Source organism: Dermacentor variabilis, chromosome 10, assembly GCF_050947875.1.
Source record: "Dermacentor variabilis isolate Ectoservices chromosome 10, ASM5094787v1, whole genome shotgun sequence".
Taxonomy (NCBI): domain Eukaryota; kingdom Metazoa; phylum Arthropoda; class Arachnida; order Ixodida; family Ixodidae; genus Dermacentor; species Dermacentor variabilis.
The window spans coordinates 43,440,977-43,464,063 of NC_134577.1; the positions used below are offsets into that span (position 1 = coordinate 43,440,977).

The 23,087-nt window shown below is 43.4% G+C and overlaps 1 protein-coding gene across 3 annotated transcripts in view; it reads left to right on the top strand.

The window, feature by feature from the left end:
* Nucleotides 1-23,087, top strand: part of Paip1 (Poly(A) binding protein interacting protein 1) — a 32,037-nt gene that overhangs the window by 7,848 nt on the left and 1,102 nt on the right. For 2 of the 3 annotated variants that reach the window (XM_075672515.1, XM_075672516.1), the window contains 6 exons: nt 428-543; nt 2,088-2,196; nt 3,669-3,791; nt 7,336-7,454; nt 12,816-12,918; nt 19,957-20,066. In XM_075672515.1, the coding sequence (XP_075528630.1) occupies nt 428-543; nt 2,088-2,196; nt 3,669-3,791; nt 7,336-7,454; nt 12,816-12,918; nt 19,957-20,066 (680 nt within the window). Of the gene's footprint in view, nt 1-427; nt 544-2,087; nt 2,197-3,668; nt 3,792-7,335; nt 7,455-12,815; nt 12,919-17,059; nt 17,234-19,956; nt 20,067-23,087 lie in introns of those variants that run through there. The other variant, XR_012823366.1, reaches the window with a different exon arrangement.

The following is a 23,087-nucleotide window of genomic DNA, read 5'->3' on the forward strand; positions in this document are numbered from 1 at the left end:
AGTAGTACTGTACTACTCGTTTATATTAGCGATTTAGCAAAAGTTGAAATTGTGTTGCAGCTGCCATTAGGTTGGAGTTGCATTTCACCATATCTGTCTGTGCCAGTTGGTGCATGGCTACATAAGAGGAAACAATGTAAAGTTGGGTTACTGAAAGAACCAGACAAACTAAAAGAAATTTGTACCGTCCCCCTCCCCTCTCCTTTTGTCATGTCCCCGGAATTTTTGCAGATCTTCACAGGTTGGCAGGTGTTTCTTTATAAGCCTGGCTAATAAAGTAGCAGAGCTCAAATTATGCAAGTAAATATGGTAATGCCTTTGAGGGCACATCACTGTCCAGGCACCCAGGCTGTGTGAGAACGAGAAGAGTGTTGTCCTATAATAGTTCTGCGTCACACTTTCACATCTGGCTCTTGGCGTTTTGCAGGGCGTCAAGGAGCCAAACTTTCGGTATAGCGGGGCCCGGCTCTGCAATCACCTGGGCAGCAACCTCAGTGTTCGAGGCCTTGAGGACAGCGAGTTCACGAACATGCTTCTTGACCGGTGAGTTGAATGGTGTTGAATGGCACAGCCTATCCTGTGGCGAGCCCACGAAATCCAACTTTATGGTACTTGCACTGCTGGCACTTCAAAATGACAATTTGCAATGCTGCAGCCCATGCTCAGAGTCTCGATAATTTGATGGTTTGTTGGGCTGGTTGCAAAGTAATGCCCTTCCTTCCTCACATGCTTAACTGTAAGTGTGATAAAAACGGTGGCTACTGTGATCAAACTGAGATACAGGAATGTTAAATCCACGAGCGTTTCATATTTGCATGTGCAGCTGCCAATAAGTACAGAACCTGACTCTCGGTCGGTCTGGATAGTTCAAACATTGTGATGCCGCTGAAGCTTGTCGAGAGAGCTGAAGAAATTATAGTAGGCAGGCTCAAGCCACGAACGTGGCTGGGTGACAAGAGTGGTCAAGTTGAAGAGGACGGTGGCCAAAATTATCTGTGATAAAATTGAGAAATCTGGAAGGTTCTTTTACTTGCTACTATTACTACAGCTTAGAGACAGTCACAGTGAAATTGTTGGAGTTGCAAATATATGCACTATAGCCATGACAAAAATTTCCAAAGCCTGCGCATATGCAAATCTTGTTAATCAAGCGGCTAGATGTCTCTGACAGCCAAAGCATGTGTCCAGATTGTTTGCATTCTTTTAAATTTGTGAATGTTGAAAGTGTAATGCTTCAGGGCCATCCTTAACAGGCGGTTTTCGCAAGAGGCAGATGAAGTAACACAGAAAAAAAATATGCGAGAGAGGAAGCTTTTTACATTCTGCACACAAACTCAAAAGTCTAAGAGTCGCACTGCGCAAGCAGCTGAAAAGTGGCTGCAGCAGAGTATGGCCTCCAAGATTATGCGGCACATGCCGATTGTCTCGGAGGCATGAGCAGATGCTTTTCTGTCACCTAGGGAAATCCTGCATACCTGCCACATCCACTGTGCTTCCACAGAGTGCCTTAAAAAAGATGTATACTCCACATTGTTCTTTTTTTCACCTTGTTTGTTCACTCCACTTATTCTCTTCTGCGTTGCCCTCGTCGCTCTTATCTCTGCCGCCGGCATCGGAATTCATGGGGGAAGGTGTTCATTTCTCGTCTGCTACAGTCCAGAGCAAGCTGAGACAGGCTGCATCTTGATGAGGGAATGGCTCAGCTCAAAGAGCTTAGAAAGTGTGTCACAGCTGGACTATGTGGAATGGTTTACTCGCTTGTTTAATCCTGGACATAGTTCAGAGCATGATTAGGTGGCAAGCTTGCATGTGTGCTTGTGTCAGAAACGCTTTATTGTTATTCACCCATGGCAGTGTCCTGTGGACATGGCATTTTGCTGCTAAGCACGAAGTCACTGGTTCAGTGCCTGGCTGTGGTAACCACATTTCGATGGGGCCATAGTGCAAAAAGCACTTGCGTACTGAGATTTAGGTGAATCTTAAAGATTCCCCAGTTAGTCAAAATTAATCTGGAGCCTGCGGCAGCATTGATTTGGCTCACTACCGTGTAGCTGAATCGATCCTTATTTGTTGATTTTTCTTCCCAGGTGCCACGCGGAATGTTTGAAGCGAAATGACCTGGCAACCGGTGACGTTGGCGACGTCTACTTGCGAGGACTGCTCCTTTTCATAGCCGAGCTCTTCTCGCAGATGGTGGTTAGTAGTTCCCGCAGTTGAATCTGTGCAGCCGTGAAGCAACTCCAATCTTGCAGGCGTTCAAATTTTTATTGCAGTATTTTTGCGAAACATCACCGGAAAATAAAATGGGGCTCTAGGAGGCCTCGTTATTCATGAACCAATTTCTTGCTAAGGTTCAGCTCAACCAGCTCTTTAAAAACAAATTATGGACAGAAAAAAAGAACGAAAAGCGAGCTAAATACAGCAACAGCATACCACAGGTCTTGACCTCTGTAGAACCGTGGTGAAATTAAGTAATAACTGCTATGATTATATCTTGTAGGGGTTGAGTGCACTTAATACTGCATTACTAAAAGGAATTCTAAAGAGAAACAGGTTAGCAGTACATTAACAAATAAAACTTCTACAATACCAAAAAAGCCACTCTTACCGTGAGAGGAATCTTCTGAAGCCAAAAAATGTGCAAGAACCAAAGACGAACAGCGACATCAACTTGAAGTTTGCACACCAACTGGCCGTGACGTCATGGATTCTGACAGCGTGTGCTTGCGCCTGGTGAATTTTTAAATTTTAAGCTTACCGCCCGGCAACTTGCAAGAGGGCAAGCGAACATTCGGAAAGCGAGATGCTTGCACGATCTTGTCCCAGATGAGTTACACGTATCTTTGTGAACTCAACCTCTAAATTTTAGTGAGGCCTGTTAGCGATGGGCTGAAAAAATGTGATCTTAATCTATAGGTTGCGAATAAGCTGCAGCAGTGTCTCAGGCACGCAGCAAGTATGAAGAATGCCACTGCATAGCATGTGCAAACCAGGCTCCTAGGTAGACAGTTGGAAGTTTTGGAATTATATAAATTACAAACTGTTTCTGCCTAGTATTTCCAGCCCCTAAAATTTTTGTGCGCAGACTGTCAGTCGCTTTTAAGTATGGCAACCTGTGCATGGGTAACTAACAGTCCTGCTTTGACATTCTCACGGCAGCATTGTTTTACATTTTTTAACCAGTGACCCCGCCCCTTTTTTTATCAGGTTATCACTGTTACCAAGTTATATCTTGGCTAATCAGTTTGAGCACATGACGTGCGTAGTGTTATTGTTCATTCTCATGTGTATTCGAGCATCAGCGATTACTACTCTGGAATGTATGGAGAGAGACACGTAAATAGCAGATAGTCTTGAACCCGTGAGGTTATATACGATGACTGTACTCGTTGCTATCATGATTTGAGGGCTGCCTGTCTTTGTGATCACAACTTCGCTCAGTAAAGAGTTATGCCATAGTTGCACATGCACTTTTGAGGGACAACTTCGTGGGCTTCTTTTTGCCAGCTCGCACAAAGGTGCCAATTGGGCATGCCTGTTTCAATGGTTTTTCGTCTCGGTGGTCATTCGGAAGTGAGTGCATGGCTGCCGTATTAGATTTTAACTCGCAGTTACGTCAGCATTTGGTTCTTCGCCATCACAACGACGTGTGACGATATCTTCCCCAGTTTTTGCGGGACGACTACTCGTACAAGGCGAAGCACATAGCCGGCTGCATTCCGAACATGATGCACACCCTCCTGCAGTCGCTGTCCAAGGACAACATCAAGTGCACCATCCAAGTCCTGAAGGTGAGGCGAGGGCCACTAGAGAAGCAGTGGCTTTCCCTAGTGGTCACTCACCATATTTGTGCGCGTATAACCTGCACCAAAAGTTTGAAAGATGTAATAGCAAAGTCAGACCGTGAATGACATAAAAATTCCTCCTTGAGGTGTGGCTTCATGGCAGTGCATGTGGCTCTGACGTTAAGTCACACCTCAAGACAAATTTCTCCACTATCAAAAGTTTCGTTATCTCTTTGGCAATCCCGCCACCATGTGTTGAAACTCCGTCCTTTCTTTCATTCTCCTCTTCTTGGACCGCTATTTCGCGTTTTTGCTAGAACTCGAGGTCATGAGAACGTGTTTGACGGCAGTCATGAAAAAGAGCTAAGAAAATGACGGGACAATCATCAGCGTCGTCGAAGGGGTGGGGAACCAAGCTGCTGGGCAAAAATACGGCACGGAAGAGCTGTACATCCACAAGGCTATTTTTATAAAGGTACGAGCATTGTTGCGCGCAGTCATTTCTGTGAGTTATGTGCGCTGATTTTTAATGCTTCTTTCCCTTCCTGTGTGTTGTAATTGTTGGTGCGGATTAAACGAGTGCATGGGTCATGTGCGGGAAAATGATGCACACAGTGTTCATGCTGTTGTGTATGCTTGAACCTTGTTATAACACCTTCAGGCCCATGATGCAAGTTGTTTTTGTCAGTTCTGTTCAGTGGTAGCAAAGAAAATTGCAGCGGACATTGAGCTTACAACAAATTGAACTCCCTGTATAGTCAGTGCGTCTTCATTGCACTATACTGTGCTGTGTATTGCTACGCACACTACTGTGCTGTAGGTACTGCCATGTTTTATGGGCCTAGGACATTCGACATGCCGCATTCTGGCAGCAATTTTCACAGGCTAGCTTTTTCTTCTAATGCATGCAGTCAGCAAATCAATCGCATACTTCGGGCCTGTGATTCAGTTCTTCTTGCACAAAACTGCAGCATGACTTACTGCGCAATCAATATATATTTAATGACACACTAAATATTGTGACTCACTAAAAGATGCGCACTGAAACATCCTACCTTCTTGTCTTTCTTGCAGTGGCGTGTCATGCACATTGGAATGAAGTTGTGCTAAGTTTGACACATTTAGGTCCATCGTAATCTGCACCTAAAATGGTTAACGAACAGTGAGGATTTTGGCATACCATGCCGACCTGGTAGACTTGGACATGGCCTCTGAGAGCCTAAGCGCGTTTGCTTAGAATTTTGGAGGCCAAGTGCCATGGTTTGACCATGCCATTCACTGTTTGTGCCCCTAACTGGTGGAACTCCCAGCATAGCTGTGAGAATTAAGTCACTCACACCTGCTGTGCTGCCGTCGATTGTTGATGCGCTATAGGGAAGCTTGCCTCATGCATCCAGAGCATTCGCGTTTCCTGCATTGGCGAGTTTGATGTATCTGTAACGTGCTTTTGTGGGTTGGTTTAAAAAAGTCTTAAATGCACTGAAATCTCGCAGATAAATTCAACACTATATCTGTTTTTGCTACAGTGAGGTTCGTCTGTAGGTACCCAGCGTTACATCTATAGTTGCAAGTGATAATTTGAATTTAACGAGGACAGCCTGAAAGCTCAAATAATCAGGAGTTTGGAATATTGGATTTGCCAGAAAAACAAGGGATATTATTCCACAATAGCAAAAAAAAATATGTGCCACGCTGTGCCGCAGTAGATTTTCCGCCTTTTTGAAAAGCGCAGAGACCAGTTTACCGATAATTACGGCTTCAATGTGATTGCGGTGATGTCTATGTAGAACAACATCGGAAATGCACGGAGGTGTGGTGGCAGCCTGGGCAACAGATATAAGCACCGTTGGGTGCACTTGTACGACGTGTCACCGCCAAACCTATCGTGATAAGCATCTTCAGCTGTCTGCTTGCCAAAACATGTCGTATAGTGCGCAGCACTGTTGTAAGCATGCTGCACGCTTTTATAGGCGATAACCGAAATGCGTCGCCATTCCCTGCCGCCTCTTTGAACAGGGTCGCTTTAAGTGCGTGTCGCATGCAGAAAGGAAAGCAGCCTGCTGTCATTGCCTTGGTTCAAAAAGATACACACTGCAGGCTTGCACAACGAGAAGTGGTGCGGGCTAAAGAAAGCTGACTGCAGAGATGCTGCAGTCTGCTGGGAAATGTGCGTGTACAATACAGCGAGCATACCGGCACAGTGATGGCATAAGACAAGTGGCATCGCACAAGACAATTGGCAGCATGCAGTAGCAGGCACTGCATTTCAATGAAGCGGCGCCGGTTTCTCTCAGTAGCAGATCGTTGTACAAACACGCGCACGTGCATTGGGGAAAGCCGAACAAGTCCGCTCCACCACAGCTTTCTCTGCCAAAGTTTCGAAATGCTGTTTGCTTTTGTGCTGTTGCATAGTCATGCTAGAGTGGCAGGATCAATCACTGCTGTGGGACAAATAAAGATATATGCCGCAGTGATGCCGGCGACGTATCAAAGCCAAAGTGTTGCTAGTATTTCTGTTTGACTTGTGCAGGCAAAACTTCAATCATTGAACTACACGCTGTAAGATGTGTGAAATTTCAGACATGCTCATATGGTGGAATCCTGATGGGTAATACAACATCTCTTAATTCGAATTAAAGCAAAGCAGTGCGCTCCCTCCTTTTCCATCTGGCCTAATAGGAGGTGTGCTTGATCACATCACTGCTCACTCGACCACATCATCTCCAGCACGCGAGAAGACAGACGGCGCACAGCAAGCAGCCATCCTCATCTGCTCACCCTCGCATGCTTTCCCTCTGACCCTCTTTCCCTCTTCCATCTAGCACATGCAGTGGCGTGGTGATTGAAGAAAAATAAGGCTTTCAATGCAGGCCCAGAGATGGTGTTGGTTTTGTGTTCTGTACTGCACAATTGATCAAGCAGCATACTTAAAGGGGGTGCTCCTCTATTCAGACTTCATTTTATTAGAATAATTTTCCAGTCCCCTTAGAGTTAATGAAATTGTACCATACATTAAACCTATGTGTCCAGTGGCGGTACTGCTAACCACTACGAATTTGAGCATGTCCGATTTAACGGTCAATAGCTGTAGCTCTCTTGCAGGGTCAGAATTAAAAAAACACTCGTAGACTTAGATTTTAGCGAGGGTATTAAAGTACACAACAGGCAATCATATAATTAATCTAGAGTGTCAGTTCACCCTCCTAAAAATCTTGCAGCATTTGTTTTGTGCAAAAAAGAAAAAGTGCTTTTGAGAACAGTCAATATCTTGATAGCAAAACTATTTTTAGTATTTCTCACCAAATTTTGGTCGGTACTTTTTAGGTTCGACTATGTCATTTTTTAAATTAAGGTTCGGAGGCCTCAGTGCCACTTACGTAATGGAAATAATTTCTTTCCCTTTCTTTTTATGCCTCTCTGTACTTATTTCAATAGTTTTTCTTCCAGTAGCCTTAACGGTTCTTCGTGAAGTAATTTTAGTACTGTTGTCTCTAATGTCTTCGTTGATTCTAGTGCTGACATGTGAAAACATCTTTGTCCTTGCATGCAGCTTACAGGAAGCAGCTTGGAAGACTTCGACAATTTGGAATCCAGCGGTGCTGACGGGTGCATATTGGACAGTGTGTTCGACAAGCTCAGGGAGATCGTGCAGAAGCCAGACATCGATCCGTAAGTGTGCTGCTGTGGAAATGTTCCAGAACTCTAGAGACATCCTGAGGTGACCCGTGTCATATGGGCACATGGGTCACACCCGTGTGTGACACGGGTCATACCCGTGTCACACGGGCATCCGCCAACTCCGTTTAGGACAAGGGAGCACAAGGCTTCCTGAGCGAGTTAGCCCTCAGGGAAGTTGTGGCCATGTCACGCAGCCAGTAATGAGTTCTTAAAGGCAAGCTGCAACAAAATTTCACTTCGACTAAATTGACTAGAAATGCCTAACATATACTCTCAAAGTAATCTTGGCAAACCCGCAGGGCTGGCATTTGCCTAATTTTGTTATTAGCAGCTATTAGATAGCGCCTATGCAGTTGACGTGTGCAACTGGTGGCAAAGCGGTAGTGATACAGGTATGGCAAATATTGAAAAACCGTACGCAACTGTTTACCTCTCAGTTGCACCTAGGCAGCCAGGCACATTGATAGTGCCCATCATTTGCAAATCGACAGGCACCTTTCTTGGCGTGCGTTCTCCCTGTTACGCTCGTGATCTGAGCTGTGGCAAGAATGCCAATGCGTTGCGCGATTGTTGAGTTCTCGAATACATACTTGAGCGCGAGCAGTGGCTGTGCAGTGCACAATGCTGAGTAGAGGAAGGCTGAACACACCTCTCCTGTCCCAGCTTTCGGAGCAAAAGCGCGTACCACGCCACAGCAGGCAAATGCGATGAGGACCAGCCAATACGCTCGGAGCATGCAAACTGCAGTTGAAGCTGTGCAAGCTACACTTCAACAGCACAATCACTTAACCGATCAAGATTTGCTTGGCAAACGCTTCCTCGGGGTGACTATAAGTACTATATGCTGCGAAGGCACATGAAAACGAAAGGTAACATTCGAAGGTAAATTGTATTCAAGGGAGATATTCTCCAGCGAGCAGGAACCGTATGCTGCATTTGTCACGAAGGAGAATGCAACGTGGCGGCCATGGTGTAGATGCAGCGGAAAGCCATGCAGGAATGCATTGCTGCCAGAGTGAAATTGGTGAAGCTTTATCACGGCTGCAGTCTGGCCTGTCCAGCCGCAAGCTTATGTATACTTAGCATCGAGCCCCTCTAGCCCGGCTGTGCCAAGCCTCGGCTACTCATCATCGTTTACTACAGATGGCGGTAGTTGTCTGATCGGCACATTTAGTGTGCCATGCAGCAGTCGGGGAAGTCGGATTTGTGATCATATATCATGCCGGAGACGCTAGGATCGATAAAATTTGACCCTGCGCTTTAAACGTGACCTGCAGCAGCGCGGCGATCAGTTCTTCCTGTGGCGCTAGTGGACAAATGCGTGGCGAACAAGCGCTTTTTTGTTTGTCGAAGGCGGAAACGCCACACGTTTGCTTCGGTGAACCCGAACAGCATGCTGGTGGTCAACAGAGCTAGCGCGCGATACGCCCTGTTCCACTGCTCCGGCATGCGATAGGACATGTTCTATTCCTGCGCCAGCCACACTACACTGTAGAGCACCCAATTTTCGCCGGTGTAGTATAACTGTGTCATGCGTGGATCGCATCTGCATTCCACCTTTAGCTTAGCTTTAGCTTACACCTTTAGCTTGGCCAACCCGATGCGCTCTTTTGAACGGAGGGCAGAATGCATTGAGGAACTTTTGAACGCTGACAACCAGATAGAGAAAACTGGCTGCACTCGGAGAATACTTCGCATTAAAACAACATTGCGGGTGTGCAGCGGCGTTGTCACAGTGCACGAAGCAGTTAGAAAAGTGTACTAACTCTGTAGCTAGCAGACGTATGGGACCTGTTTGATGATACACCAGAATGGAGTACGAGCAAGGATTGCAGACAACACAGGTGATAATGGCGGTGTTGTTTTTTTTTCTTGCCAGTTTTGGTATAAAAAACATATTTTTGAGAGCTCTTTCTGATGGATCGACCTGTATTTCAAGTGTAAGATTTTGCACAGAGGCTACTACTGCATGTCTAAATTATCTGAAGCTGGGTTTTTTACACGGTTGAATATTTCGTTGCAGTTGGCATTTAAGGGAAGCTGCCACAGGCACATTCAGTGGTGTTTGGCCATTGTACAATTGTAAGCTTGTAGCTTCTAATTACACTTGTAGGTATTATAATTAACACTCCTTCTATAGAACATGTTATTCAATAAGTTTGGCGGTAAAAACATAAACCTTGTTAAAATCTAGTGTGCTCGTTAAACATAGCAATGCTGACAGCAACGCTAGCCACCCTGTGCTTATGTCTTTTCCTTTGCGGCTTGGCGAGTAAGCCCTGTGTTCCGCTACTCAAACTTCTGCAATCTTTGCTAAAAATGCAACATTTCATACATGGTGACCTCATGAGCTTTCCTTTTATTTTCTGTACTGTGCCGGTGTCTGTCACGAGTGACCACACCCACCGCTGTACGACAAAGGCGAGAAGAACATGGTGCCAGGCGTCCCAGGTCGAGTGTCGTGCAGCAGCGAGCATAACTGTTAGGTTTATTTAATTCAGCAGAGATGTTACAAACACACGCAACATTAATTTTAATGCAAACAGTAATTAAATTCTTAGTTTCACAACAACCAGTACAAGCGCAAGAGTGTGCTCCCTTCAGGCACCGAGGGAGATCGCCGATCTCTCTTAACGGAAGGGTGGCCATGTGACACTGAGCGCATCTCCCTCGAGGTGAAGACGAAGGAGTTGAAAAGGAGTTGAAAAGGAGTTTGCGGCTGCCCCGTGTGACTCTGGCTTTTTTGCAGCAGGCTAACAGCCGGTGTGCACATGGTGTATGTACCATGTTCGCTTAATAGCTGTGGTGTTACACTGCCGAGCTCGTGGTCTCAGGTTCGATCCCAGCCTCGGTGTCCTCATTTCGATGGGGGTTGAAATGCAAAAATATTGTGTGTTCTTAAATTTGGGTGCATGGCCCCAGGTGGCCAAAATTAATCCGGAGTCCCCTCCATTACCGCATGCCTCATAATCATGTCTTGGTTGTGGCACATGAAACCCAAGAATGTAAGTAATTCTGTGGCGCACACCTTGCATGTCTCCAGAGTTTCTCTCGTTTCCTAGTCTGTTACCTGTCGGTTCTTGTTAAACCCAGAATCGTACCTAGAATGTCAACATTTGTTCAGGCGTTGACAGGCGTACTTTCATATTCGCTATATCTGTGTCAGGTATGTCAGGTAAATGTAGTTCCACATGTGGCAGATCTAACAGACCCTGTGCAAGCAGTTGGCAGCCATGTGTAGAGAACAGTGGCGGAATAAAGTACCATCATTTTTTAGTCGAGTCATGCTGATCCAGTCAGCCTGTACCTTACAAGACGCGATGGCGGGGTGTGATGAATGGTGTTACGAATGTTTCGACAAAGGCTTGAAGGAGCGAGCAGCTGTAGCTCTTGACTGTTGATGTCGTCACAGCTTAAGATTAACAAAGATTAGATGACAGTAAATATCTCATACCCCGTCTACTTAAACTAATACGCGATTTAAAGGTGTCTACATCATGTGGCATTGACAATATTAATTCTAAAATTCTAAAGAACACGTCAGCTACATCCAGTCAGATATTGTACTACATCTTTACATCTTTCAGCAGTCTTTATCAACAGGTCTTCTACCTGCTGACTGGAAGATAGCCAAAGTTATTCCTATATTCAAAGATGGAAACAGACACTCACCTGGTAACTACCGCCCCATTTCACTAACATGCATTTGTTGTAAGCTTCTCGAGCACATCATTGCCTCCCATTTATCCCACCATCTTGAATCTAATAACTTTTTCTTTCAAAATCAACATGGTTTCCGTAAAGCGTTGTCTTGTGACACCCAACTATTGGAATTTACATCAGATTTACATTATGGCATGAATAACAGCAAAATGATTGATTGCATCTTTCTCGACTATGCAAAAGCATTTGACAGAGCGGCTCACTGTCGTCTAATAGCTAAATTAACTGCTCTTAAGATTGACTCATTAACATTATCTTGGCTTCGCAATTTCTTATCTAATCGGCACCAGTTTGTATTTGTGAATAACTTCAGCTCCTCCACGTCTGTTGTAACATCAGGTGTACCCCAGGGTAGCGTGCTAGGCCCTCTTCTTTTCCTAATCTTTATAAATGATTTACCGAGCAACATTTCCTCCTGCATACGACTTTTTGCGGATGATTGCGTCATTTACAGAACGATTAACTGTCATAATGATCACCTAACTTTGCAAAATGACCTTCACCTAGTTAATCAGTGGTGCGACCGTTGGCAAATGACACTTGACACATCTAAGTGCTGCGTTCTTTCCTTCACTCGTACGAAATCATATCCTAAGTTTCCTTACAAAATCTGCTCGTCAGAAGTTCCCCGTGACTCTACTTACAAATATCTTGGCGTTCATTTTTCTACTAACCTAGCCTGGAGCTTTCATATCGAGAAAATATGCGCTAAAGCTAACAGAACTTTAGGGTTTTTACGTCGTCATCTGCACCTCTCGCCATCTACCATCCTTTAACAGGCCTACCAAACTTTTGTACGCCCTCAACTTGAATACGCTTCTTCGATCTGGTCTCCTCATCAACAATACCTAATAGATAAATTGGAATCCATCCAAAATTGTGCTGCCCGCTTTATAATTTCTAACTACAGTCGTCAATCTAGCATTACCCAAATTAAACGCGATGTTCTCCTGCCGGACTTGGATTCCCGCCGCTCTGTTGCTCTCCTATGCCTCTTTCATAAATACTACTATAACTCATGGTCTAGCCGCTTGTCGCTTGAAACTCCTTCTCGCACATCTACTCAACTTCATAATCATCTCAGTTTCAGGCGCATTTTTGGCCGCACACAGTCATTCAATAACTCTGCATTACCGCGCGCCATCGCACTATGGAATAGCCTTCCAAATAATATTGTCTCAATAAAAGATCCTGCTAAATTTCGTGAACATTTGGAACTTCTCATGTTCGCTTGACTTTGTTGTACGACTTTGTATTGTATTCGCCTTTGTATTGTTTTTGGACTTTGTTTTCCATTGTATTTCCTTGAATTTGTATGTACTTTTTCCAATGTTTAACAGTGTTCCTTTTTTTCCAATGTACAAATTTATTTGTTTCTCTTACTATGCAGTTCCTTTCTTTGCGTTAATTATTTGTCATTTTTCTGTAACCCCCCCCTACTCAATGCTCATCCGAGCCTGTAGGGTAAATTGAATAAATAAATAAATACTTGCATTTTTTTCAAGTTAGCTGACATGCACAGAAAGAAGGGCGTGTGTCTTTATGCACACTCTTATTTCCATTGCTCATCAAAAGTAAGCTGCGTGTGTTCAATTTAATTTAAAATATTCTTTTGTCTGCGCATTGCAGGACTGCATCGCTGATGATTAAAAATGTCCTGGAGCTCCGCGAGAAGAATTGGGGCCGATCGTCTTCCTCTTCAAGCTCGCCGTCCGGCTGTGCTTCCGATGATGTGAGTTGGCTTGAAAGAAAGATTTCTTTACAGCAGCAGAGACCGGCGAATCGTCGACCTTTAGTACTCGCTTGCCGAGAGGAGAAGACTGCCTTACAAAGTCAATTGACCGCTTGTTCTCAGCTAGGTTCTGTAAATTTTTTTCCCCGAGATCGTTGTCACTGCATGAGAGATCCGGTGCACCCTTAGAGGCACACTAAAAAGAAATGATGAATAAAGTTTACACTGATAAAATATCCTTTCACTACTTCATACTCGCTCTTTGGGATAATATATGGATTCATAGAAGGTAAAATGAAGGTCAGAGTTTCAGTGTGTGCGTTTCCTTTTTTTTAAATTTTGTGCCAGAACTCATGCACTGGTACATCAGTCCGATGTCATGGATGTTAACCTCTTTTCTTGTATTTGGGCTCAAGTGCTGCAGTGAAAACTCTTGAAAATTGCCAGTTCTGTTAGAACAGTACCTGTGAAGAAATTAAAGAGGTCTGAGCAGACGACTTTAAAATTTGTGACGTCACCTTAAGCCGGTGTGGGAACTCCATGACAGTGGCAACATCATCTGTCTTTCGTTTTCGTGTCTTTTCTGGCTTTCCAAATCTCATCACATGGTAGTGCCTTTCTTGGTACTACAAAAGGGCGATCCTGTTCTAACCTCTTTGGTCACAGTGTACACAAAAAATCAACTTTGCCATTTTTTGTACAATGGTGACAGGAATAGACCACAAGCATTACGCTTAGGGTAAATTGAACCTTCTGCTTACCTAAAGTACCTCTGTTTTACTTATGAGTGAAATGTATTCCCTCGAACAACCACTTTTGGTCAAGGCAGTACCGTGTTTGGCGGCACATTTGACATTGGGCGTTTCGTTAGCAGCTGTGAAAGAACTCATTTTTTTCCCCTTTCTAGTAATGCTTGCATCTAATAATTAACTTGTGCATGTAACATGAGCAGGTGACTCAATTATTTTCATAAAGAAATGTATCATGATGGACTGTGCAAGGTACTTAATTACCCTGTAATTATGATGACTCACCATGAAATGTTCGAAGAGTTATTTTACCACCTTCACTTGTGTCTTCAATTGAGTCCCCAGCTCCTGGGAATGAAATTGCATAAACTTCATGCACTTTTCAGCAGCCTGTCGTCATTCGTGACTGAACAGATTAATTCAGTTAAGCTTAGGTTTTTCTCTTTAGTGAGGGCTGGCATGACATTGATGACCTTCCATTTTTTTAATCCTATTTCATTTACTTACTTTGCTTAAAAATGGAAGGTCCAAGCTCTGTAGCAGATATGCTGACAAGTTTCAGAGCACCATAAATAATTGCTGTAGTACAGTACTTATTTCTCTGAACCAGTTTCGGTTTCCTCCCAGCACATGCATGCCTTACGTCATTGTAGTAAATACAGAAAGCTGAACTAGTTGTAAGCGTGGCATATTAAAAAGTTTTGCAGCATCTAGTGGGAAATGCAAAGAATAACAAAGAGAATAGAATGTAATAGGACAGAAGGAATGCTGTCCCGTGTTGTGTGTCCCCTTTGCTTTCTGTTGCTTCATCTTCCGAGGTCGCTGGTTTAATTCCTGATGTGGCGGCTACATTATGATGGGCACGAAATGCTCGCATACTTGAATTTAAGTGTACCTTAAAGAATCCCAGCTGGTTAAAATTAATCCGAAGCCCTCCCACTATAGCGTGCCTTATAATCAGATCGTGATTTTGGCACGTAAAACCCTAGAATTAAAATTTTCTCTTTCCTTCCTTCCTCTTTTCCACTAAGCTCTAAAAATACATATATATATTTAATAATGACATCACTGTACGCTCGTGCTCGCCTCACTCCTACGATCACTTCTGCAGCTGCCGTGCACATATGCAGCCAGAAATGTACGCCAATCCTGATTATTATTATTATTATTATTATTATTATTTATGAGCAGTGTCATGACATATTTAGCCCTATTGCGACACGATCTCAAAAAATTTCGCCCTGTGTCGGGGTGCTGCAATAATATCAGCGATGCCCGTTTTGGCATTTCGAGATGAACTTTAGTGTCAAATGAAAATCTTTTGTGTTTCCCCAACCTTTGTACTAGCTAAGTGTCATCCCTTTATGTATGAGAGGTATGTGGTAAGGCTTCTGCTATTAAATTTACTGTGCGAAGTTTGGTAATTGTTTTTTTTTCTTTTTCTTTTTTTTTCTCTCAGCAAAATCTGGGTCTGGTCTTTGTATCAGTTAAGTGCAAATGGAGTTTGGAAAGGGTACTTACTAGTCTAAAATAATTTAGTGTTTCTTCTTGCTGTCCTTTATAAACTCCGTGTCACTGTGGAACTTCTGTTGCAGTATGAGTAGCTAGTTTGCTGTCACCGAAGCATGATTTACTAACGCAGCTAAGCCTAATCTTCCTGACTTGAAGGTCACAAGGCCTGTGCTGTCATCACATCAGATGCACAGGCAAACAAGGAAGTGAAAGCGGAGGGCAACTTCTGGTACCGCTGCCGGCAGTGGCAGCAAGCAAAAACTAGGTTGCGACTGAGGCAAACAAAAAGTCGAGGCAGCTAGCATGAATGTCGCCAATGCACACTGTCGGAAACGGCAAAGTCTACGGGAACGCGGGCAAGGCCACGTGACTGAAAACTGACCTGATTTCCTGGCTGCTCCTGCAGTGGTACTGTAAGCGCCTCCCAGGGCTACTCTGATCTTTAGTCTGGCGATCCAGAAGCACCATCCCAGTGTAGCTGAAGCGCCCCTTTTGAAGCAACCAGATATGCCACATGTCTCACTCTCTCTCTCTCTCACCACTTCTCCAGGCCGGAAGTGCCATTTACACATCGTCTTGTGCATTTTGTGCCATGTTCTGAGTCTCCAAGCTCTAATCATATAACTAAGAAACGGAGTATGAAATGAAAAATGAGGACAAGATAGAAAGCAGGACAAATGCTCACTTGGCTGGTCGATACCTGTTCTGACAGCCAACGGTTGTCAGAGGACTGTATTGGGCCCTTGGAGCGACTGTAAATGTAGTTTTCAGGCCATCCAGGCTTTACTCTTTTAAGTCCACAGGTCTGGACTCAAGGCTGCGAGTAGGCCTGTGCATTATGTGTTTTGCATCTTCCCTCTGTCATCATCTCCGATCTTGTTCCTCCTTGTTTCCCTCTTTTTCTTCCCTCTCGCAGAGTGGCTGGCTAGAGGAGGGTGCACTTCAGGCCTTTCTCTTTGCCTTTCTTATTACCAAACTTTTCTCTCATGCAACCATGCAGAATTCTGTGAACTCGTTTTGTATGAAACCCGCATTGGAGAAAACAAATAGCAACGGGCAGGTGATGGCATATTGCCCTGGTGAAATGAATTGCGAGGTGGAGCATAATCTGAAATTCTAGTTCAGGAAGAGCAGGTAGTATATTTCAAATGGACCTATTGATTTCCTCAAGTGTGACTTCACAAGGATAGGTGCTTGCCATTGTCTCCTGCCACTTGCATGTTGTCACCCTTTTTACACACAACATTTCTTTAGTTTTCAAGCTCCTTATCCCAGTTAAGTCTGGAATAGATAAAAGACCACTTGAAACCACCGATTACTGTCGCCTTTTCGTGCAGGCTTTACTGCCTTCACAATGCCACAGTTATCATGTTTACAGCCTCAAATGATGTCTGTCATTTGTATTGCAATTTCTTGAATATTTTGTGTGGCTTACATGTAGGGAAATATGGTATTTCTGCCTCATTAGTCAAGAGGCGCAAACTAGTGGAGGTGGCTGAGATCGATTGTGCAACCACATTGAACATGTGCAGGCAGTTCCCAAAGTGATCTATTGTCTGCAGCAGAACTGATAGTTAGGCGAGTTGGTACGAATTCATAGTAAAATATCTTTGCGCTCGTGTGTCCCCCCTTCACTGTGTCCTTGTCAATTGTGCGCGCAAAAATATTTTACTATGATCTATTGTCTCTTCATCAAATGTGAGTGAAGGGAAATGGGTGCCACATTTTCACAGCTGCGCTGGGGTTATTCTGTATTTCATTGGCCCTCTTTTTTGCTCCACTTTGTTCTCGCTTCATTTCGCCACTGGATGGGTGGTGGAATGACGACACCAGCTGCCCGCAACTGTTTGTGCATGCCGTCTCTTCTCGCTTCTTTCCAGGTTTTTCACTGATAAATGCGCAAAAAGCAAAGTGCTCCCCTCCCTCGCCACTTGTTTGTTCCTCTTGGGTTTGTGTGCTGTCTTTTCCACCTGCTGCTGCTGCTGCTTCTCTCTGCACTGTTGCCTTCCTTCTTGCTTGCTGCGTCCTTCCAAATACCGGGATATTTGCAACAAGTAATGCACCTTTCCTTCAAATGTTTAGTCTTTATTTTATTTTGCTTTTTCTTTTTGTGCCCGAAATTGGGGCAGTTGTTTGTCCTCTCACCGACACACACTGCGGCGCTCGCACTGCTCGACTCGCTCAGCAGCTGCGGCCAAATTGTGCAGTGTGGTACCATATGCACTCGTGTAAAGGCTTTATTAACAGTCTCAACGACATGCAAATTTTAAATGGCCACGACTCGTTTTATTTCAGTTTTTCCAGCTATGCATAATCTGTGATCCCTTTGTACCAGTAAGAGCGCACACTGTTGCTTTTGTAATGCGTTTATTTGTCCACGCATGCATGCCACGTACATGTTTCCTGTCTAGTGCTCACCGCTGTCACTACTGTCACCATTGCTTGAAGATGTGTGTAGCAGCACATTTTGTGGATATAGTCGCCCTCTGTTCCATCCATGGCATTAGACATGCCTTTGATGCTAAAACTTTTCACAACATCTGAAGACACAGCAGGCCACATCCTCAGAATTTGAGAGTGGAAAAGTTACTCCCCCCTCCCCTCCTCTCTCTCCAAATATCGGGCTGCCAAGTTAGTGGGGATGGCTCTTACATGAGGGAGCAAAACCCTTGCTCTATTGCATATGGTAACTCAGAAAAGAACTTGTTCCTAGGCCAATTGGTTTCAACTTGGAAAAAGCATCACAGTATAAGTTTGGCAAACACAAAGCTCCTGTGCTTTTTCGCCTTATGCACTTTGTGTTCGTCATTGCGTTGTGATGCCTTTCCCAGGTGTGTAGAGAGACATGTTAAGAAGGCATCTGCCATGCTAGTTGCAAGGTGGCAAACCAAACTGTTCTGTGTCAAACCTTGGGTGAATTGGTAGAGTGCACTTTAAGCAGCTCTGAACAGTTGAACCTCGAGATAACAAATTATATTACATGCTAGATAAATAACCTGTCAAGAGAATGAGAATTCGTGATTGGCAGCCAGCCTCTAGAGTCTGTGCAAGAGTACATTTAGCTAAGCCCGTTAGTCACAGGGGACCCGAATCAGGTAAAGGAAATTTACACAAGAATATAGACGAGTCGAAGTGCATCCGGCAGACACTATAAAGTCTGGAACAGCAGCTTACAGCTATCCTTAAAAGGAAAAATGTATGATCATTGCATGATATCAGTACTAACATATGGAGCAGAAACAAGGAGGTTAACAAAGAAGCGTGCGATGAAGTTAAGAACTGCAAAGCGAGCGATAGGAAACAAAAATGATGGGTATGGCCTTAAAGGGACAGGAAAATAGCGGTGCGGATTAAAGAGCAAACGGGGGTAGCCTGAGCCGGCCATGTAATATGCATAGGGCAGATAACCCTATTAGGGTGGTCTGTTAAAGTTTCAGAAAAGGTGTCGGGGAAGGGAAGCACAGTCAAGGACGGCAGATAATCAGGTGATGAGATGAAATTGGAAAACTTGCAGCCATAAAATGGGATCAGCTGGTGCATGATGGGGGTAACTCGAGATGGCAGGGTGAGGCCTTTGTCCTGCAGTGGACATAATGAGGCTAATAATGATGACTGTAACCAGTTATCGAATACTTTTACAAAGTAAATTTAAAATGCTTATGGCCAATATTGGCATGCAAGGAAAGATGCTTCTGCTCCAGTTGGTCCCTTACAGTAGTCTCGCTGGCACCTTTGGGCGTGGGTCGTCCCAATCGGGGCCACCTCTCACTGAGAACTCGCCAAGGTAGAGAAGGAGTCGTGCGAGGGTATGTCGTCGTGCCTCATGGCAGGAGAAGCAATGAATTGACGCTGTTTTTCATAGGGTCATGTAAGACAAGCAGCTTTTTCTATTTTTGTCATTTTTCCAGATGACATGCGTATTGCTTCTCTGTTCTCTTTCCGTGCTTTGTTTTGTTGCATCATGTTCCCCCGAAGCATTTTGATGTGTGTGTATACAGTAGTTCAATATCCCCTTCGAATATGTAATATGTATGCGTCAAATTAGCTGACTATGTGAACTTTTAGATTACGTCTTTCCAGCATGCACTCCTTTTCTGCACTTCTACATAACGCCGCTTCCAGATGGTGGTACTTATTACTTTAAACACCAACTGCAATGAAATTTCACTTTTGCTAAATTTGTAATAAGTTAATACTAGTATGTACTATTGAAACAACCTTGCCAAAGCTGCAGGTCTGATAATTATCTAATTTTCTTATTAGCGGCCTTTAAATAGCACTTAAGCAGGTCATGCATGCACCTAATGGTTAGCGGATGTGACAAAAGTACTAACACGTAGGCTCCAAGATATTCCAGCGTGCCCCAGGCAGCGCCTAATCTTGAAAGTCATGCTGAGGAATCTCATGTTCTGATGCACCACTTGTGGCAAGCATTCATGGTTGTGGTATTTTTTTTTTTTTTTCATACTCAGTATGAAAAATGCGAACTTTAGCGAGTGTTTCTTCGCACGTCCGCTCATATTTCAGGCATTAATTTTTGCATGGAAGCTTCGTTATATGTTATCTACTTGAAACTACTACCACTGACGAAAATTATGTTGCAATTGTCCTTAAAAGTGATTCTACATGCTTTTTTTTAACTGCCGTGCCTAATGCCTAGAAATTGTACGTTCCCCCCTCCAAATGCAGTCCCTCTCCTTGGCTTTTTGGGTGCTTGTAGTTTTTCTTTCATAATATGTGACCCATTTTGGTGCCTGTGCTTTTTATTGCCATGCAGAACCTTCCAATCACATGTGGTCCTGACGGTGTGCCGCTCTCCAGAGAAGAAGAGAACTTCGTTCAAGATCTGCTCCTCGAAGAACAGATGAGCGGCCTTGAAGTCTCTGAGTGAGTGTGATGGCCTTCCCCGTTTAGTGAGATTTTGAATTTTGAGTGCAAGGACAATGCATAGAACAAGGCATTTGGATGGAGAGACAGCACTATAGGCTACTGCCAACAGTTCCATCCGGCTGAACAAATTCCAGGTTGTACAATATCACTTCCTCTCATGTAATCCAAAGCCTTATGACTTAACAAGGTTAGCAAGGATACAAGTTCTTTATGTGGCTGAACACTGAAAGTGATGCTGAAAGATGGTCCGCACAGCTTTCTTATTGTGCCCGCCTCTGGGACCCTCTCGTAATGTTCCATCTACATTCAACTTGTGATAATTTAAGATTACAATCAATTTTTACATTTTCAAAGTTCCTGTTATTGTGTTACTTTTCTGAAGCATTATTAAGTCTTTTCATTTTGAGAAGGAAAATTTATTTATACTTTTCTTAATTCCAAGAGCCGAGCAACATGGCTAGACATGGCCACTGTTAGGACATTCCTAAGGCATGAGTGGCCATAACATGTCCCTATGTAATAAATATTAAGCCTTCTGCACATCGTTACGGGTGCAGCTACAAGGTGGCGCTGCAGACCCGGTCACTAGGGGTGTGCACATATTTGAAACTTCAATTGAATATTACCCTATTTGATTCGAAGACTGAATCGAATGTGCAGTATTCAGTATTCGTTAATAAATCTATTTTAAAATAGTTTTTGAATACTTCAAATTGCTAACTATGCAGTAAATTCCATGTCAGTGGCCATATTAGATATACAACGTGACAAGTTACACAGTGGAGCATGCTTTATGTTACTGAGAAAGCCAGACTTTTTCCAGTTTGAGTGCTATCACTCGAACCCGCCAATGAGTCTTGCGGTATAGAAATAATGTGCTTGTTCACGCCTAATGCTCTGTTTGTTCTTTTAATAAACAACACTTCATAATGTGCGGTAAAATGACAGAAACTTGCTAACGTTGATATACTGGGATGTGGAGGAGGAAAATGGCTGTTTATTGTTCAAAAAATATGTGAAATGAACTTGATTTTGCTTTTGGAAATCAAGGAGCAGATGACGAAAAAGTTTTTTGGGTATAACATCATTCCATCTGTATGCTTGGTCATGTTTTTCCTTGACGATTACTACTCATAATTCTGGATCACCATATGGTTGAATAATGAGTGTGTCAGTGAACAGCTGTCAGTATAGCTTGAATTAACTTAACCTCATGATGTATGTCTTTGCATAAAAAAGACCAAACACCATGTGAAGGAAAGTTGAAATAACTTGTTCACTTTTATTTCTAGCCATGGAAAAGTACATTCGTGCAAAAAAAAAAAAATCCCACAGAATTCTTTTAGTACAAATGAATTAGTGTATAGTAACAAATTAGTAATTGGTTTTCTTTAACTACCGTCAACTGAAAACTAGCTCCAGATTATGTAAAAGCGCTGCTATACTCGCAGACAACTTTCTATGGGAGTGAAGTCAAAGCTGAGGAGGTGGAGCTTCTGCACATATATTATTGCGCCAAGTATTCCGGCAGAACCTGACAGCACTTTTGCTTCCTTGAAATATATACTGAAGCAACGTAGCTTCCAGCTGCGATGGTTTCGCATTTCCCCAAACACGGTAGGGAGAAAGCCGAATGACAAGTCAAATTTAACACTTGGTTGTCTATGTTGTCATTGTAAATAACACATTGGTGTTTCATATTCCCCAGCTAACCTGGATGAGAATGTAGGATTTTTTGTTTTTGTCTTTTTGAGGAGCACTCTTGTGCATGCTTTGCCTCAGTAGCTTATCTTCCGTTGCCACAGAACATTGTCCACGGGTGAACAGGCATTTATGCCAACTTTCATGCACTTGAATCTTTGAATTTGAGCATACTGTTCTTGCCAGGCATAAATATACACCACTGAGATTATTTGAGTGGGCGCAGTCGGTAGAGTAGGTCAAAGTGGCCGTCGGGCAAGTTTCCACACCGTTTGCATAGTTTAAAAATAACTTATAAGAATGGCATTCATGGCGACGGGTGAATGCAGGACATATGTTTGGGAGTGGGGAGCTGGTATTGTTGTCCTTATCATATAAAGGAGCCGCCTTTGCTGATAGCAATGGTAATCCTTCAGATTGTGTGGCAAGGAGTGATAGCAGAGCTTTTTTCTTTTTTGATAGAACTCTTCTCAAGCAGAAGCAGGTGTCTAATCAAAACTAGTGAAACATAACAGAAGTATTCTCTTGTTCAGCTCAGTTATGCAACAAAGTTGGGGAACACCCCACAAAAAGGGCTCCCCTTGTCTTTCCAATAACTGTGTGTTTTTTTTTTAGATTATAGATAATTATTAAAAATCACCCATGGCAGATAGCAGAATTCAGGTCCTTAAATGGGAAAACTTGGAACAGGCAGAAAAAACTAGCAAAATATAGATTGAAATGCCTAACCACCTGTGGTGGTAGCTTAGTGGCTATGGCATTGTGCTGGATTCTGACTGCAGCAGCCACAACTCGATGGGGGTGAAATGTAAAAATGCATCTGCACTTATATTTGAGTGCCCGTTAAAGTATCCCATAGGATCAAAGTTAATCTGGAGCAACCAATGCAGTGTGGCTCATAATCAGATCATGGTTTTCACCCATAAAACCCCACAATTTTATTTTCTTTAATGCAGAATAAACTGATAAATTTCACCAAATTTATAACTAATTACTGGACATTCTAGTTTATGAATTTGTAGCTGGTGAGTTGTCTAGGCGTACCAACTTCGAACTAACACTGAGGATGGCACAGATTTTGAGATGTGCATTGTCAACATTACAGTAAAAATGCAGTGTTGTTTGACTTATTTTTTAACAAAACACTCTTTTACGTATTGAATCGTGAAAATAACTGGAATGCCAGTGTTCTATTTTGTCCCGGAGTTTATGAATAATCATCTCGAAACTGGTGTCATTCTGAGAACTAATTCCAAGCGGATATGCCTTGAAAGCTCACTGGCTACGATTCATAAAATGCAGTTTGTAAAAAAACTA